Here is a 19,072-nt window from a genome sequence, read left to right on the forward strand (position 1 = left end):
GCGGAAGAAGATGGATGGATGGATGGATGGATATTTTATAGCAAGTTATGCACCAATTAAAACAATAAATATTTCATAGCAAGTTATGCACCAATTAAAACAATATATATTTTATAGCAAGTTATGCATCAATTAAAACAATAAATATTTTATAGCAAGTTATGCACCAATTAAAACAATATATATTTTATAGCAAGTTATGCACCAATTAAAACAATAAATATTTTATAGCAAGTTATGCACCAATTAAAACAATAAATATTTTATAGCAAGTTATGCACCAATTAAAACAATAAATATTTTATAGCAAGTTATGCACCAATTAAAACAATAAATATTTCATAGCAAGTTATGCACCAATTAAAACAATATATATTTTATAGCAAGTTATGCATCAATTAAAACAAATATTTTATAGCAAGTTATGCACCAATTAAAACAATATATATTTTATAGCAAGTTATGCACCAATTAAAACAATAAATATTTTATAGCAAGTTATGCACCAATTAAAACAATAAATATTTTATAGCAAGTTATGCACCAATTAAAACAATATATATTTTATAGCAAGTTATGCACCAATTAAAACAATAAATATTTTATAGCAAGTTATGCACCAATTAAAACAATAAATATTTTATAGCAAGTTATGCACCAATTAAAACAATATATATTTTATAGCAAGTTATGCACCAATTAAAACAATATATATTTTATAGCAAGTTATGCACCAATTAAAACAATATTTTATAGCAAGTTATGCACAAATAAAACAATAAATATTTTATAGCAAGTTATGCATCAATTAAAACAATAAATATTTTATAGCAAGTTATGCACCAATTAAAACAATATATATTTTATAGCAAGTTATGCACAAATTAAAACAATAAATATTTTATAGCAAGTTATGCACCAATCATCTGTCTACCTGTGGAAGTGCATTGTGGGAAAGTAGCAGCAGATGGCGCCACCAGGCCATAAATGAATGCAGCAACACTACTTGCTCTTGTAGCATCCAAACACTACTTGCTCTTGTAGCATCCAAACACTACTTGGTCTTGTAGCATCCAAACACTACTTGGTCTTGTAGCATCCAAACACTACTTGGTCTTGTAGCATCGCACACTACTTAGTCTTGTAGCATCCAAACACTACTTGCTCTTGTAGCATCCAAACACTACTTGCTCTTGTAGCATCCAAACACTACTTGGTCTTGTAGCATCCAAACACTACTTGGTCTTGTAGCATCCAAACACTACTTGGTCTTGTAGCATCCAAACACTACTTGGTCTTGTAGCATCCAAACACTACTTGCTCTTGTAGCATCCAAACACTACTTGCTCTTGTAGCATCCAAACACTACTTGGTCTTGTAGCATCCAAACACTACTTGGTCTTGTAGCATCCAAACACTACTTGCTCTTGTAGCATCCAAACACTACTTGGTCTTGTAGCATCCAAACACTACTTGGTCTTGTAGCATCCAAACACTACTTGGTCTTGTAGCATCCAAACACTACTTGGTCTTGTAGCATCCAAACACTACTTGTTCAGTGTGACCTCACTCAGGTCTTCACAACCATAGTCTGGTTTTGCCCTCATCCAGTCAGGGAGGAGTCTAAACTTCTTGTCTTCAACACAGGTGATTTCAGAGGAAGGAGTCAGCTTTAAGGTCAGTCTCTTCTTCTTCTTCGTCCTCTTTCTGTACTGCTGGTGTCTCTCTCTCTCTCTCTCTCTCGCTGTGTCATGTGACCCCGCCGTGATCGTCTTTATTTGCTGCCTTGTGAAAGTGACCGCCGCCGCCTCGCTTTAGCCTGTGTCACGTCCCTGCCGGGTACTTTTTTTGGAACCAAGCCACATAAACTGGGTTGCACATGGCGTCACTTCGGCACTCCGCGACCACTCCAGCAGCACTGAGAGCGGACTTGGCCAAACTACCTCCAAGGAATGTTGCAATTTTCAATGCCGTGACGCATTTGTCTCAAAACGCTGCGACTTAAGTAAAGTAAGGCGCCACTTTACCTAAAAAATGCGCTAGCTTAGTTCTAATATACAGGTCTAGTTTTTATTATTTATTTATTTTTATTATCTTTTTTTTTTTTTTTTTTTTTTTAATACACTGTAGCACTTTGAGGTTGTTTGCTCAAAGTAAAGTGCTTTTTACAAATAAAATCTATTATTATTATTATTACTTTGCTATTGATATTTTACTGATTAGCATTAGCGATATTGCATGGCGATTTCAACACCTCCAAATTTGTGAATGGAAACCACAACTAAAATGCACGACTGCATGTCGCAATCAAACCGCACAATACTTACAGTATTAACACTTTATGGCGCAACAAAAAACACACGATAAACTACTGTATTTTCCGGACTATAGAGCGCACCACACCTGAATTTTAGAAGAAAAAACTATTTTTCTGCATATATTAGCCGCACCGGACTATAAACTGTATTGTTTTAGTTTCATAAATTCACCAAAACAACAGCGTGGAGTTATTGAGTCTATTTAGCTGATTGTAGAGCTGTCTTACACAGCTAGTGGGTCCATGACCATGACTTCTGTTTTGTTTGATCACCCGTTTTACTGCCGTGTTACAGACACTGTTTGTAAACAATTAATGTATGTCAATAAATATTTCTGTGTACATAACTCATTTCACAACGTATATATATCTGCGCCTTAACTTCTTAAGGCCCAAGCTGTTTGTGTACATGCTTTTTTTATTTCTCTTTGCTATTTGGGCTTATTGGACCCTAATTAGTATAAAAACTAAGAATTCTCTTTTGATATGATGTACTTAGTCCATAAGTACACAAACGTGTACTTCATGTTTAGCGACATGCTAATTGTTATTTTTACACTTTTTTTTCAAAATTCCATTGTATGTTATAGTCTTCTGACACCACCAGATGGCAGTATAAGTGTCCACATAAGTGGCCATAAGACCCCAATTCAGTAGTGTACACAATTTGGAAATAAGAGCTAAAAGGTGCTGTCCACGCATGTGGCCACTAAGCCTTTATTAATGTCCGGTGCGGTTGATATATGGTAACAAAAATTATTCCAAAATTTAGTGGGTGTGGTTTATATACGGACGCACTCTATAGTCTGGAGAATAAGGTAGTTCTTTTTTAGCTTCTCTAGCGCCCTCTGTAATTGGACTGGCGTGTGCTGCCATTTCCTGAAAATGCAAGTGACTTGTTCACATGTCACTGATCATGGCTGATAAGAAGGGAATGTCATAACAAGGCTGCACAATAAGGCCTCTTCATGCGGCCCGCTATCACTTGACACACGTGATGGATTCCTAAAAATGTTCCAGCAGGGCGAGTTTACATAAAGATCAAATAGTTGTGAGCTTTGACAGCGGCGGTCATTTCCGTGACACAGCAGCAACACTTGTGTTTGTTGATGATCTCCAACACTGACTGTCATTGTGTCAGATCGTGGGCAATGGAAGCGAGCAGCAACTCCAGAGGGAGTTGGAGGACGTCCTCCTGGAACCGCCCGTGGCCCCGGCGAGCGCGGGGGATCATCACGCCACCATGGCAACGTCCGTGGCGCCGGGCGCCGACCCGCTCAGCACGCCCTCCCCCAAGTTGGAAATGGCGCTCCCCGTTCAGACAGCTCAGGAGAGCGAGCTGAACGAGCGCTCGTATAGAGGTGAGCGCTGTACCACACATACACCACCGCATTGGGCCAAGGATATTTGGCTGGTGGCCGAAAGCTGACTGCATGTAAAGTAAATATATATATATATATATATATATATATATATATATATATATTTATATTTATATATATATATATATATATATATATATATATATATATATATATATATATATATATATATAGTACTTTATTGATTCCTTCAGGAGAGTTCCCTCAGGAAAATTAAAATTCCAGCAGCAGTGTACAGAATTGAGATCAAATTTAAAAAGTAAATAACGGGGGTATAAATGGAAACAAAATAGAAAAAAAATTACAATTGAATAAAAATAAAAAGCAACAATGAGAATAAAAATATAACAGTAAAATAAGAATATAACAAGAGAAACTAGACAGTAGTGACCATGTTATGAAAAATTATTGCAGTGAAGTAAGAAGTAAGAAAGCTGGCTCCTGGTCTTTTAAAACTGCCAAAAGTATCCATTGGATATGTACAGGGATTCACTGTCTTCAAGGAAAACATAAAAAAGATAAAAGACAAAAGATAAAATTAAAGTTTATAAGATCTAATAAATAATAATTAAAGATAAAAGATAGAGATAAAGTACGTTTAAAAGATCTAGAACTACAGAGTTACTGGAGATGCAGCCACCTTCCACAATATATACACACACATATATATATATATATATATATATATATATATATATATATATATATATATATATATATATATATATATATATATATATATATATATACAAATATATATGTATAGATATATATACACAAACATACATTTATACACATATATGTGTATAAAAATATGTATGTATGTATATATACATATATGTATATATGTCTGTATATATGCATATATATATGTGTATATATAATGTAATATATATGTAACTATATATATATATATATATATATATATACATATACATATATATATATATATATATATATATATATATATATATTTATATATATGTATACATTAATATGATAGATATATTCATTAATATAATGGATATATAATTATATAATTAATATAATTGGATTTGAAGAGTATGTGAAAGTCCGACTCCTACATTGTTTACTTCTGTGACGACCTCCTTAAAGTTTTCTAATCATTTAGAAATATCAAGCAGCTAAAAGGTGCCAAACATGGATAAGTGTGGAGAGTGTTTAGCAATATATTTTTTTTTGCACCATGACTAGGGAAGTTTGTTTGGATTGTATCATATAAGTCAATGCTGTGCTATCATTTCAAAAGTACTTTCAAGAGTCATCGATGTGATTTATTCACAGTGTCCACTAATATGTGTGCAAAAATGTAGCGATTAGAGACGGCCTGATATTTAAGATGAATCGAACCTTTATTTAACCAGATAAGAAACCCATTGAGATCAAGATCTCTTTCACAAGGGTGACCTGGCCAAGAGGTCAACAGCACATGTCACAGAGCAGTTTCAAAAAAGTAATATGTTAAGACATACATTTTAAAATACATAAAAGAGAACTGTAAAACAATAAAGATTTGCACCTTTTAAAAACACAGGCAAGATGAATTTGAAAGCACTCTGCGGTGCGATGCTTTCTTCAACTCATGATGCCTCGCCTGGTACTGGAACTAGCCTCTTCAATATGGCCCCGCAGGCCATAGTTTGGACACCCCTGCTCTAAAGCACACTTTCTATGACATCACTGTACCCCGAGAGAAGATACGAAACACTCTGTCCCTTCACAGGAGACGAGTCCTCGTCGGACGGCAGCCCGGGCAGTCCCATCCCAGACGAGGACAGCGTGGTCTTCAGCCAACTGACGTATCTGGGCTGCGCCTCGGTCAACGCGCCCCGCAGCGAGGTGGAGGCCCTCCGCATGATGAGCATCCTCAGGGGCCAGTGCCAGGTCCCCTTGGACGTCACGCTGTCTGTGCCAGGCGTGTCCGAAGGCACCGTCAGGTAACTGGAGGAGAGCTACTTTGTCTTATTATTGGTCGGGATGAAGAGAGCGCCACCTCTGTAGGGCCAAACCATGATTATTTTCAGCAATATTGAAATCAAGAATGCCACCATACTTTCCGGACTGTAGAGCGCACCGGTATAAAAGCCGCACCTACAACATTTTAGAAGAAAACAAACATTTTCCGTGTATAAGCCGCACCGGACTATAAGTTGTTGTGAAATGAGTTATTTACTTAGAAATGTTCTGTAAATGTTTATTTACATACCTTCATTGTTTCCAAATGGTTTCTTTAAAAAAAAAAAAAAAAAAGCAGTAAAACGGCTGATCAAACAAAACAGAAGTCATGGTCATGGACCCACTAGCTGCGCAAGCTCGCTCTCCAATCCGCTAAACAGACTCAATAACTCCACAGTGACGTCTTGATGAATTTACTGAGGAATTAGGCTTGGGCGTTAATATTTTATCTATATATTCAATTCATTTGTTGCAGACGATTTAAAGAACAAAATATGTTTTCTCCATACTTTTGGCCCCCAGGAGCTTCCGTAGCCCTTGCCCCGCCCCATTACCGTATTTTCCGCACTATAAGGCGCACCTAAAAACCACAGATTTTCTCAAAAGCTGACAGTGCGCCTTATAACCCGGTGCGCTTTATATATGGATAAATATTAAGATTCATTTTCATAAAGTTTCGGTCTCGCAACTTCGGTAAACAGCCGCCATCTTTTTTCCCGGTAGAACAGGAAGCGCTTCTTCTTCTACGCAAGCAACCGCCAAGGTAAGCACCCGCCCCCATAGAACAGGAAGCGCTCCTTCTTCTACTGTAAGCAACCACCCGCCCGCGTAGAAGGAGAAAAAGCGCGCGGATATTACCGTACGTTTCTTTTCCTTTGTGTGTTTACATCTGTAAAGACCACAAAATGGCTCCTACTAAGCGACAGGGATCTGGTTCATGAAAAGACGCAATCTCTCCATCCGCACACGGATTACTATTTCACAGCAACTGATATTCCTGTGAACCGCACTGTGGATACAACGGGAGCACGTACGGTGAATATTCGCACCACAGGGAATGAGAAGTCATCCTTCACTGTGGTTCTAGCTTGCCATGCTAATGGCCAGAAACTTCCACCCATGGTGATATTCAAAAGGAAGACCTTGCCAAAAGAGACCTTTCCAGCCGGCGTCATCATAAAAGCTAACTCGAAGGGATGGATGAAGAAAAGATGAGCGAGTGGTTAAGGTAAGTTTAAGTTTACGCGAAGAGGCCGGGTGGCTTTTTTCACGCAGCTCCGTCCATGTTGATATACGATTCCATGCGCGCCCACATCACGCTGGTTTTAATATACCGGTATTATTAAAGTTTGACTGACCTATCTGACTGTTTTTTTGACATTCCTTTAGCGCAGTTAGATGCGGCTTACAACACGGGGCGGCTTATAGGTGGACAAAGTTTTGAAATATGCCGTTCATTGAAGGCGCGGCTTATAACCCAGGGCGCCTTATGGTGCGGAAAATACGGTACTTCCTTAGCGGAGATTCACAACATGGCTAATGCTAACGCGTTAGTGCCAAAGAAAGGAAAAGTGTTTGGTTTTGCGTAAACAAATGGCTGCACACGGCAAAGTGTTTAACATTAAAGCTATTTCCTGCAACTGAACACCGAAGCCTCCAGCCGAGTGCGGGAAATACAAGGCCGTGGTGGAATCATTTTACACCAGCTATGTATGAAGATCAGTCAGTACGTGTCCATGCACTAAATTAGTCTGATTTCTCAAACAGTTGGGCTCTAAATAAGCATTCTACAACCCCTTAAAAAGTTATGAAATTACTAAGGGAATTACTCTTTCATAAATGTAATGAATTACTGGGTAAAGTAAGTCATGCTTTACTAAAAAAAACTTCAAATATCTGGCTTACGCAGTTGAGAGACGTTTCATATTGGGGATGTGTGCCTTTAAAAGGTGGTGCCTGTTGCCAAGTGACGTATGACGTCAGCGCCCAGACAGAGCAGCATTAGCTCACTTGTTCTTGTTAGCTTAGCAGTGGCAGTTTGTTAGTGTGTTTTTGTTGTATTTGATCTTCTATCTATACATATTAGTGAGCAGTATGTAGTATTTATTACTATTCCTAGCCCATCCTTAAAGGGGAACATTATCACAATTTCAGAAGGGTTAAAACCATTAAAAATCAGTTCCCAGTGGCTTATTTTATTTTTCGAAGTTTTTTTCAAAATTTTACCCATCACGCAATATCCCCAAAAAAAGCTTCAAAGTGCCTGATTTTAACCATCGTTATATACACCCGTCCATTTTCCTGTGACGTCACATAGTGATGCCAACACAAACAAACATGGCGCATAGAACAGCAAGCTATAGCGACATTAGCTCGGATTCAGACTCGGATTTCAGCGGCTTAAGCGATTCAACAGATTACGCATGTATTGAAACGGATGGTTGTAGTGTGGAGGCAGGTAGAGAAAACCAAATTGAAGAAGAAACTGAAGCTATTGAGTAAGGCTGCAGCTAACGATTATTTTTCTATCGATTAATCTATGGATTATTTTTTCGATTAATCGATTAATCTATAGATTATTTTTTTCGATTAATCTATAGATTATTTTTCCTTTTACCGATTATTTTTTTTATTTAAAATGAAGATGAAAAAATAAATGTAGGCCAGTTTTTTCAAAAGGCATGGCTTTTATTTACCAAAAAAAAAAGTATGGCCACTCAGTCAACATTGACAACAACATGACAAAATATTCTGTAACAATGTAAACATTTAAAACTTTTAACAAAATTAAAAGTAGCTTATTTGCTTTTTAATGTGCAAATATAAAAGTAAACATCCAGTGCAAATCTTAATATTCTGCAATAGTATAAGCATTTCAAAAGTAAAAGTATTGCTTATTTTGCTTTAAAATGTGCAAAAATAAAGATAAACATCCAATACAAAAAAGTGCAAAACGAAAATAATCTGTAACAATGTAAACATTTCAACAAAAGTAAAAGTATTGCTTATTTGCTAAAATGTGCAAAAATAAAAATAAACATCCAATACAAAAAAGTGCAAAACAAAATATTCTGTAACAGTGTAAACATTTCAACAAAAGTAAAAGTATTGCTTATTTTGCTTAATAACACAACAATGATAGTATGATTAAAGTGAAAGTTAATTGTTGGTTTGTACATAGTATATGTAACCGTTAATGTTGTAAAAGGTATTTGCACAACTAATTGACGTTAGCGTTTGTGACACGTCTTGTGCCGTGGGGTTCTTTCAGGACCGACAGACTGAACGCCAGACGGCTTTGACAGGTTTACAATCTTTTAATTTTACACAAAGTAATTTCTCTTCCAACTCTTTTCTCTTTCTTTCCTCGCTTTTCAGCTCCTCTTCCTCGCTCGCTCGTTGTCCCCTGTCTCTGTCTCTCCTCCTCTCTCGCTCCACGTCAGCTTCACTCTGACTCCTTCCAGTCTCTCTTCCCTTTCTCTCTGCTGCTCCCCTTTTCTTCAGCGCGCCCCACCTCGCCGCTCGCTCGCCGGCCCCGCCTCTCCACAGCGTTAAAGAGGAGTGCGTCTTTGTAAACACTGCACGCCAAACGCACCTCTCAGAGCGAAACGGTGCTTTAGTTTATGAATTTACAACGCAGATACAAATGACACATTCATGTTTTTGTGTAATGATGACAACGTATACTCACGCGGACGATTGACTAGTTGATGGTGATGGCAAGAACGCTGTCGGTTTTCTTTTCAAATGTTCGTTCATTGCCGTTGTGCTGCTATGATAGGCCATTTCCGCTCGACACAGTGTGCATACAACAACATTATTAGGCCGTTTATTGAAATACTCCCACACTTTTGATGACTTTTGGCGTGCTTTTTCCCCCTCGCTCGCACCGTCTGCTTTGCAATCCGCCATGACAGTAGTGTGACGTAAATATGCGACGCATCGACGCACAAAAATGGCGTCGACGTATTTACGTAACCGATGACGTCGACTACGTCGACGCGTCGTTTCAGCCTTACTATTGAGCCATATCGGTTTGAACCGTATGCAAGCGAAACCGAGGAAAACGACACGACAGCCAGCGACACGGGAGAAAGCGAGGACGAATTTGGCGATGGCCTTCTAACCAACGATTGGTATGTGTTTGTTTGGCATTAAAGGAAACTAACAACTATGAACTAGGTTTACAGCATATGAAATACATTTGGCAACAACATGCACTTTGAGAGTGTAGACAGCCCATTTCAGGCGCGCTAAGAACATATATTTTTCCACGATTTCAGCACTCAGGTTAACCATACCTAAATAGACACAAAATACTGCATTACACAAGACTACCCAAATGTACTCGAATGATTGAAAAAAATTAATGTTTTTAAGCTAAATTATTGGTAAACACAGTTTATGTATAATAATTTACGTAAAACCGCGAGTAATGAATAAAGTTTTCATCAATTAATATATTCTGTAGACATACCCTCATCCGCTCTCTTTTCCTGAAAGCTGATCTGTCCAGTTTTGGAGTTGATGTCAGCAGGCCAGGGAAGCTAGGGTGGATATTCTTCTCTTGATCATCTTCGGTGGCATAAGGGACGGTGTGAGCCAAGACATCCAGGGGGTTTAGCTCGCTCGTCTGCGGGAACAAACTGCCGCCATTGCTTGCCGTGCTACCGAGGTCCTTTGTCCCTGAATTGCTCACACACTCCGGCAGATTCAATGGGGGTCTGGCGGCAGATTTCTTTGACTTTATCGTTGGAAATGCATCTGCTTTGAGTGTCGCAGGATATCCACACATTCTTGCCATCTCTGTCGTAGCACATACCTGCCAACTACTCCGGTTTTCCCGTAATTCGTACGGTTTTCATCAACCTATTCCGGGTTACGGTTGCAGTGATAAAAAATACGGTTTTTCATTAATTTAAAAAAAAAAAGGGTGAAAACTACGCGAATTGCACCTTGTGCAGACAAGATTTTTCGATCGGACACGGAGGAATTAGCGATGTAAAAGACCACGTTGGGACAAAAAAACACAAGTCTAATGCCGTTGCTAGCGATACAAGTGGAAAACTTTCAACGTTTTTCGTCGCCCAAACAGATTCTTTGGATGTGATAAATGCCGAAGTTTTATTTACGGAGGCAATAATTGAGCATGGACTTCCAATCGCACTGGCTGATCACATGGGACAGTTAAATGTTTGTAATGCAACCTTTAAAAATCATTACGCGGTGATCGCGGTCCCAAAAATAAACTTTTCTTGCATGATAATGTCCAGAAAAACTCGCTTTATATTACTATAGAGTCCTTTTAACGAATGAGTTTGATGGTTTATCACAAACCTTAAATGAAAGAAGTCCTTTGTTCTCCTGCACCATGCATGCGCTTTGGCCTTGCTTCGTGTTTGGTGCGCAATCCTGTCGGCTGTATTTCACAGCACGACATACTGTTAAAAGTGTTTATACTATTTATGCTTTCAAGTCCAAGTTGAAGAAATCTTGTTAAATGTTGACAGCATAACTACCAAAATACAGAAGTATGTCCTTAATATTTTTGCAGTGCTATTTCTGTTGAAAAGTTCAAATGATTACATTAGAGATGTGATGTGCCACTTTTCAAGTGTCTGATGGCTTCAATTAATTTTCATGAATTTTTCATATTTTGAATTCTTTTGAAAGGCTTACAAAAAAACTACATTTGAATTGTAATTCCATGCTATTGACAGGACTATTAATTTTAATGAAGTTAGCTTACCATGTTTACAGTATGATAATTGTGATAGAAATGTGAATTTTAGGCACAGAATATTTTTTACAATTGAACAAGGCAGTAGATTATACAAGCTTGGACAGAAAGTTAATAATGACACCAATTTTTTTTTTTAATGGAATTGTTTAGTACTGTTTTACCATTTGTTTACTGTAAAAAGTGTTTATACTTTCAATGAACAAATTGAAGTCTTGTGAAAGGTTGACAGGATAACTGGCATTAACTGTCAAAATAATTTCAAACTATTGAAGTTATCTTACAGAATAAACATGCCAATCAACCCATATGATTTTTGCTGTAATATTTTTGTTTTGAAAAGTCACTGTGACTGATAGAAAAGTGATGGTTTTAGCAACATTTTAACCTGTCTGAATGCTAATACCGTATTTTCCGCACCATAAGGCGCCCTGGGTTAAAAGCCGCGCCTTCAATGAACGGCATATTTCAAAACTTTGTCCACCTATAAGCCGCCCCGTGTTATAAGCCGCATCTAACTGCGCTAAAGGAATGTCAAAAAAACAGTCAGATAGGTCAGTCAAACTTTAATAATATATTAAAAACCAGCGTTCTAACAACTCTGTTCACTCCCAAAATGTTCGCAAATGTGCAATCACAAACATACGTATATCAACATGGACAGAGCTGCGTGAAAAAAGCCACCCGGCCTCTTCGCGTAAACTTAAACTTACCTTAACCACTCGCTCATCTTTTCTTCATCCATCCCTTCGAGTTAGCTTTTATGATGACGCCGGCTGGAAAGGTCTCTTTTGGCAAGGTCTTCCTTTTGAATATCACCATGGGTGGAAGTTTCTGGCCATTAGCATGGCAAGCTAGAACCGCAGTGAAGGATGACTTCTCATTCCCTGTGGTGCGAATATTCACCGTACGTGCTCCCGTTGTATCCATAGTGCGGTTCACAGGAATATCAGTTGCTGTGAAATAGTAATCCGTGTGCGGATGGAGAGATTGCGTCTTTTCATGAACCGGATCCCGGTCGCTTAGTAGGAGCCATTTTGTGGTTTTTACAGATGTAAACACACAAAGGAAATGAAACGTACGGTGATATCCGCGCGCTTTTTCTTCTTCTACGCGGGCGGGTGGTTGCTTACAGTAGAAGAAGAAGCGCTTCCTGTTCTATGGGGGCGGGTGCTTACCTTGGCGGTTGCTTGCGTAGAAGAAGAAGCGCTTCCTGTTCTACCGGGAAAAAAGATGGCGGCTGTTTACCGAAGTTGCGAGACCGAAACTTTATGAAAATGAATCTTAATATTTATCCATATATAAAGCGCACCGGGTTATAAGGCGCACTGTCAGCTTTTGAGAAAATTTGTGGTTTTTAGGTGCGCCTTATAGTGCGGAAAATACGGTAATCATTTTGCGTCGGGGGGCGAAGCCCTGAACCCTCCACCAGGACTTTGTCCTGGACCTACCGGGGCCTGCGGCCCTTGGACCCTGGCTACTAGGTTTTTCTGATTTCAAAAGTTGGCAGGTATGGTAGCACAGCTTTCGTCGGTAAAGTGTGCGGAACAAACGACTGACCGTTTTCGTCGGCTTTCCCCACACCCTCGTATTTTGAACAAATTTCGTCCAATTTCTTGCCACTTTGGCATCTTTGGGCCACTGGTGCAACTTGAATCCGTCCCTGTTGGTGTTGTTACACCCTCCGACAACACACCGACGAGCAGAGGTGGGTAGAGTAGCCAGAAATTGTACTCAAGAGTACTGTTACTTTAGAGATTTATTACTCAAGTAAAAGTAAGGAGTAGTCACCCAAATATTTACTTGAGTAAAAGTAAAAAGTATGTTGTGAAAAAACTACTCAAGTACTGAGTAACTGATGAGTAACATACACACACACATCATATATATATATATATAAATATATATATACAGTATATAATTTATATTTATTTATTTTGCCGCTTTTGTTTACATGTTAAAGGTGTTTTAATGAATATACATGCATGTTTAACACATATAGATTCCTTTCTTTCATGAAGACAAGAATATAAGTTTGTGTATTACCTGATTCTGATGACTTGCATTGATTGTAATCAGACAGTAGTGATGATAACGTCCACGTTTTCAAATGGAGGAGAAAAAAAGTTCCTCCTTTCTGTCTAATACCACATGAAAGTGGTTGGTTTTTGCCATCTTATTTGTCCAGCTTCCATATTCGTTTTTATACACTTTACAAGAAATACATCGGCGGCAAACTCCGTAACTTGCTAGCTTGTTTGCGCTGGCTCTTATTTTGAAAGCGCAGGCGCAATGGAGCGGCACTTTTATTGTGAAGACAGGAACTGTGCAGTCAGTCTTTAGGCTTTTGACGGGATGTACGGTTGAAATAAAAAAGGGTATTTTTTCCTTCACACTTTTGATTGATTGATTGGAACTTTTATTAGTAGATTGCACAGTACAGTACATATTCCGTACAATTGACCACTAAATGGTAACACCTGAATACGTTTTTCAACTTGTTTAAGTTGACCCCTGGCTCTGTTTGATTGGTCCAACGTCACCAGTGACTGCATCTGATTGGTGGAATGGAGTGAACGTCACCAGTGACTGTATTTGTTGAAACGCAGGCACTATGGAGGTCTGTCTGACAGACCAAAACAAACAAAGCGTGCATTAACAGATCGATAAAAATTAGTAGCGAGTAGCGAGCTGAATGTAGATAAAAGTAGCGGAGTAAAAGTAGCGTTTCTTCTCTATAAATATACTCAAGTAAAAGTAAAAGTATGTTGCATTAAAACTACTCTTAGAAGTACAATTTATCCCAAAAGTTACTCAAGTAGATGTAACGGAGTAAATGTAGCGCGTTACTACCCACCTCTGGTAAAGTGTGCGGAACAAACGACTGACCGTTTTCGTCGGCTTTCCCCACACCCTGGTATTTTGAACAAATTTCGTCCAATTTCTTGCCACTTTGGCATCTTTGGGCCACTGGTGCAACTTGAATCCGTCCCTGTTGGTGTTGTTACACCCTCCGACAACACACCGACGAGGCATGATGTCTCCAAGGTACGGAAAACAGTCGAAAAAACGGAAAATAACAGAGCTGATTTGACTCGGTGTTTGAGAAAATGGCGGATTGCTTCCCGCTCCGAGAGCGAATAATAGAAAGGCGTTTAATTCGCCAAAATTCACCCATTTAGAGTTCGGAAATCGGTTAAAAAAAAATATGGTCTTTTTTCTGCAACATCAAGGTATATATTGACGCTTACATAGGTCTGGTGATAATGTTCCCCTTTAAGAGATTGAATGTGCTTCCATGGCTGTCATATCTTGTGCTCCACAAAGGGGGTATTGTTTGAATTGCGAGTGTCCATTCACTAAATTAGTCCGATTTCTGAAACAGTTGGGCTCTAAATAAGCATTCTACAAGCTCTTAAAACACCTTCATCTGATCGCGTTTGGTTTCTGAAAAGTCGGACAAACACCTGGATTGGGTGATGGGAAGCCAGATCTCTCCAGGGGGTGTGTCGTGTGTGCTCCAACTTAAGTTTCTCATAAATACATCCAAGGTGAACAACAACTAGTTTAACTACATACAACGCTATAAACAAAAAACTAAGGTGTTACACCCACATGGCAGAGGTGTGGACTCGAGTCACATGACTTGGACTCGAGTCAGACTCGAGTCATGAATTTGATGACTTTAGACTCGACTTGACAAAATGTAAAAAGACTTGCAACTCGACTTAGACTTTAACATCAATGACTTGTGACTTCACTTGGACTTGAGCCTTTTGAATTGACATGACTTGACATGACTTGCTACTTTCCCCAAAACCCAAAGATGAAAAAGTTATTCGGGAGCGCTCCGTATTTTTCATTGTGTACTTGTCTATCAGCGTTGCGTGTGTCAGCTGGTGTGGTCTCAGTACAACAGCCAATCGAATTAGATCTACTTTGTTTTCATCACACAGCATTCATCCAATCAAATTGCAGGATAACCAACGAAGAAGACATGTCCAAACCACACGCCAGTGAACAAAAAATGATACCTAAAATAATTTCGTTTGGGTATAAAAATTACGAGGTGGTCAACACAAAACGGTTTGCAGTATGCAACACATGCGGTTCGAAAATTACTGATGGAGAGGAAACAACTTCCAACTTCGTCCGGCATTTGAAGTTGCACAAAGAAGGGTAAGTTTTGAATGTAAGATAACGTTTATTGGCTAAGTAATGTGACTTTTATTTGCTGTGTAGTTAAATCAGTGAGGCTGTAAACTCACTGCTAACGTTATAACGTTATTGCAAACACGGGAGTCTGTTGCAGTTCACTACCTTATTCATACTTTTTGTTCAGTGATTTTTTTCAAGCAGGGTTACGTTAGTCAACATATCACACGTAACGTTAGACGGCGGTCAGCAGCACCGCGTATTTTAGCCACCTAAAAAAAGACAAAAATAGTCAAATAAAGGTCAGTTAAAATGTATACTATATTATGAATATGTGTACCGTTTTAGCTAGCTTTCTGACATACTGTTGGTTGTTTACCTCAGTGGTCCCCAACCACCGGGCCGCGGCCCGGTACTGGTCCGTGGATCGATTGGTATCGGGCCGCACAAGAAATATATATATATATATATATATATATATATATATTTTTTTTTTTTTAAATTAAATCAACTTAAAAAACACAAGATACACTTACAAGTAGTGCACCAACCCAAAAAAACTCTCTCCCCCTTTTGTTTTGGGCATTGAACATGAAGACTCTTCCTTCACTGTTCCGAGTGGCCATGAGAGTCTTGGCAGTGCCTGCCTCCAGTGCTCCAGTGGAGCGAGTTTTCAGCCATGGTGGCATCATACTACGCCCCCATCGTGCACAAATGACTGACAGACTCTTGGCTAATTTGGTCTTTTGCAAATGCAATGCAGCATAGGGCCCTGACATATAAAAAGTACAACTTTTTTGTTATGTTCACGTATATGTCATGTTTTTTCAATGTTAACACTTTTGTACAAATAAGTACATTTGCACTTTATTTTTCAATGTGTTTGTTCTGTAAATGAATGAGTTAATGTTTAAAATGACTGGTTAATAGTGCTATTATAAAGTGCAATGTCAGCACAATTTTCTTTCGTGCAATTTAAAATGCACTTGTTTTAATAAATAAATACAGCGTTTGAAAAGCATACACAATCTGTGTTAATCTATTAGTCTGTGGTTAAAAGGACTTGAAAGGACTCGAAGCTCAAAATGCAGGACTTAGGACTTGACTTGAGACTTTCCAGTCTTGACTTTGGACTTGACTCGGGGCTTGCCTGTCTTGACTCGGGACTTGACTCGGACTTGAGGGCAAAGACTTGAGACTTACTTGTGACTTGCAAAACAATGACTTGGTCCCACCTCTGCCACATGGTAACATTTGTTTTACGCTACTCTGCACTTTCACACAGTGGCGTGTAAAGCTGCAATGATTCATCCATTATTTCGATGACGACAAAAACTATGATTTGTATATTGTAGAGACTGAGAGGTGGCTCATAGAACAATAACAAAGTGGAAAGAGAGCAAAGGGCCCAAAGAAAATGTTAACATTTCAAGCTGATAAAGAGGGATATGGTGGTGAAATGACGTGCCTTGAATGTTTGCACTGTCAATGGCATCTACGTAGTATAAAATAAAGAACTTCTATCTGTGATTAATCGCCATTAACTGTGAGTTATCTATGAACCAAATACCATTCATCTCCGATGCTCCCGTTAATGGTGGAATTGGAATCTAGCGGTCTGCCAAAACACGTCTTACGATATTCACGGGGCACGTGGTCATCTCCGCAGGCTGTTGGACCCCCACAGCAGCACAGAGATCGCCAACTACCCCATCTACAAAATCCTGTTCTGCGTGCGCGGCCACGACGGCACGGCGGAGAGCGACTGCTTCGCCTTCACCGAGAGCCACTACAACGCTGAGATCTTCAGGATCCACGTCTTCCGCTGCCAAATCCAAGAGGCGGTGAGCAGGGATGATGTGGGCTGGTTGTGTGTGTGTGTATAGTCCAGTGTTGATTGTCTAATACCCTATTATACCCACTATGGAGCACACCGCTATTTAAGCCACACCCACTACATTTTTAAAAGAAAAATATGTATTTTTCTATATACAGTGGGGCAAAAAAGTATTTAGTCAGCCAAGTTCTCCCACTTAAAATGATGACAGAGGTCTGTAATTGTCATCATAGGTACACTTCAACTGTGAGAGACAGAATGTGGGGAAAAAAATCCAGGAATTCACATTGTAGGAATTTTAAAGAATTTATTTGTAAATTATGGTGGAAAATAAGTATTTGGTCACTTCAAACAAGGAAGATCTCTGGCTCTCACAGACCTGAAACTTCTTCTTTAAGAAGCTCTTCTGTCCTCCACTCGTTACCTGTATTAATGGCACCTGTTTGAACTCGCTATCTGTATAAAAGACACCTGTCCACAGCCTCAAACAGTCAGACTCCAAACTCCACTATGGCCAAGACCAAAGAGCTGTCGAAGGACACCAGGAAAAGAATTGTAGACCTGCACCAGACTGTGAAGAGTGAATCTACAATAGGCAAGAAGCTTGGTGTGAAAAAATCAACTGTGGGAGCAATTATCAGAAAATGGAAGACATGCAAGACCACTGATAATCTCCCTCGATCTGGGGCTCCACGCAAGATCTCATCCCGTGGGGTCAAAATGATCATCAGAACGGTGAGCAAAAATCCCAGAACCACACGGGGGGACCTGGTCAATGACCTGCAGAGAGCTGGGACCAAAGTAACAAAGGTTACCATCAGTAACACACTACGCCGACAGGGAATCCAATCCTGCAGTGCCAGACGTGTCCCCCTGCCTAAACCAGTGCATGTCCAGGCCCGTCTGAAGTTTGCCAGAGAGCACATGGATGATACAGCAGAGGATTGGGAGAATGTCATGTGGTCAGATGAAACCAAAATAGAACTTTTTGGTATAAACTCAACTCGTCGTGTTTGGAGGAAGAAGAATACTGAGTTGCATCCCAAGAACACCATATCTACTGTGAAGCATGGGGGTGGAAACATCATGCTTTGGGGCTGTTTTTCTGCTAAGGGGACAGGTCGACTGATCTGTGTTAAGGAAAGAATGAATGGGGCCATGTATCGTGAAATTTTGAGCCAAAACCTCCTTCCATCAGTGAGAGCTTTGAAGATGAAACGTGGCTGGGTCTTCCAGCATGACAATGATCCCAAACACACCGCCCGGGCAACGAAGGAGTGGCTCCGTAAGAAGCATTTGAAAGTCCTGGAGTGGCCTAGCCAGTCTCCAGACCTCAACCCCATAGAAAATCTGTGGAGGTTAGTTGAAAGTCCGTGTTGCTCGGCGACAGCCCCAAAACATCACTGCTCTCGAGAAGATCTGCATGGAGGAATGGGCCAAAATACCAGCTACTGTGTGTGCAAACCTGGTAAAGACCTATAGTAATCGTTTGACCTCTGTTATTGCCAACAAAGGTTATATTACAAAGTATTGAGTTGAATTTTTGTTATTGACCAAATACTTATTTTCCACCATAATTTACAAATAAATTCTTTAAAATTCCTACAATGTGAATTCCTGGATTTTTTTTCCCATTCTGTCTCTCACAGTTGAAGTGTACCTAT

At 39.3% G+C, this 19,072-nt stretch overlaps 1 protein-coding gene across 3 annotated transcripts in view; it reads left to right on the plus strand.

Moving 5' to 3' along the window:
* rabgap1 (RAB GTPase activating protein 1) overlaps nt 1-19,072 on the plus strand; it is a 244,158-nt gene that overhangs the window by 22,297 nt on the left and 202,789 nt on the right. For 2 of the 3 annotated variants that reach the window (XM_061932118.1, XM_061932119.1), the window contains exons 3-6: nt 1,648-1,677; nt 3,459-3,678; nt 5,444-5,657; nt 17,241-17,415. In XM_061932118.1, coding sequence (XP_061788102.1) covers nt 1,648-1,677; nt 3,459-3,678; nt 5,444-5,657; nt 17,241-17,415 — 639 coding nt within the window. The remainder of the gene's footprint in view (nt 1-1,647; nt 1,678-3,458; nt 3,679-5,443; nt 5,658-17,240; nt 17,416-19,072) is intronic. The other variant, XM_072912694.1, reaches the window with a different exon arrangement.

Source organism: Nerophis lumbriciformis, linkage group LG39 (genome assembly GCF_033978685.3).
Source record: "Nerophis lumbriciformis linkage group LG39, RoL_Nlum_v2.1, whole genome shotgun sequence".
Lineage (NCBI taxonomy): Eukaryota > Metazoa > Chordata > Actinopteri > Syngnathiformes > Syngnathidae > Nerophis > Nerophis lumbriciformis.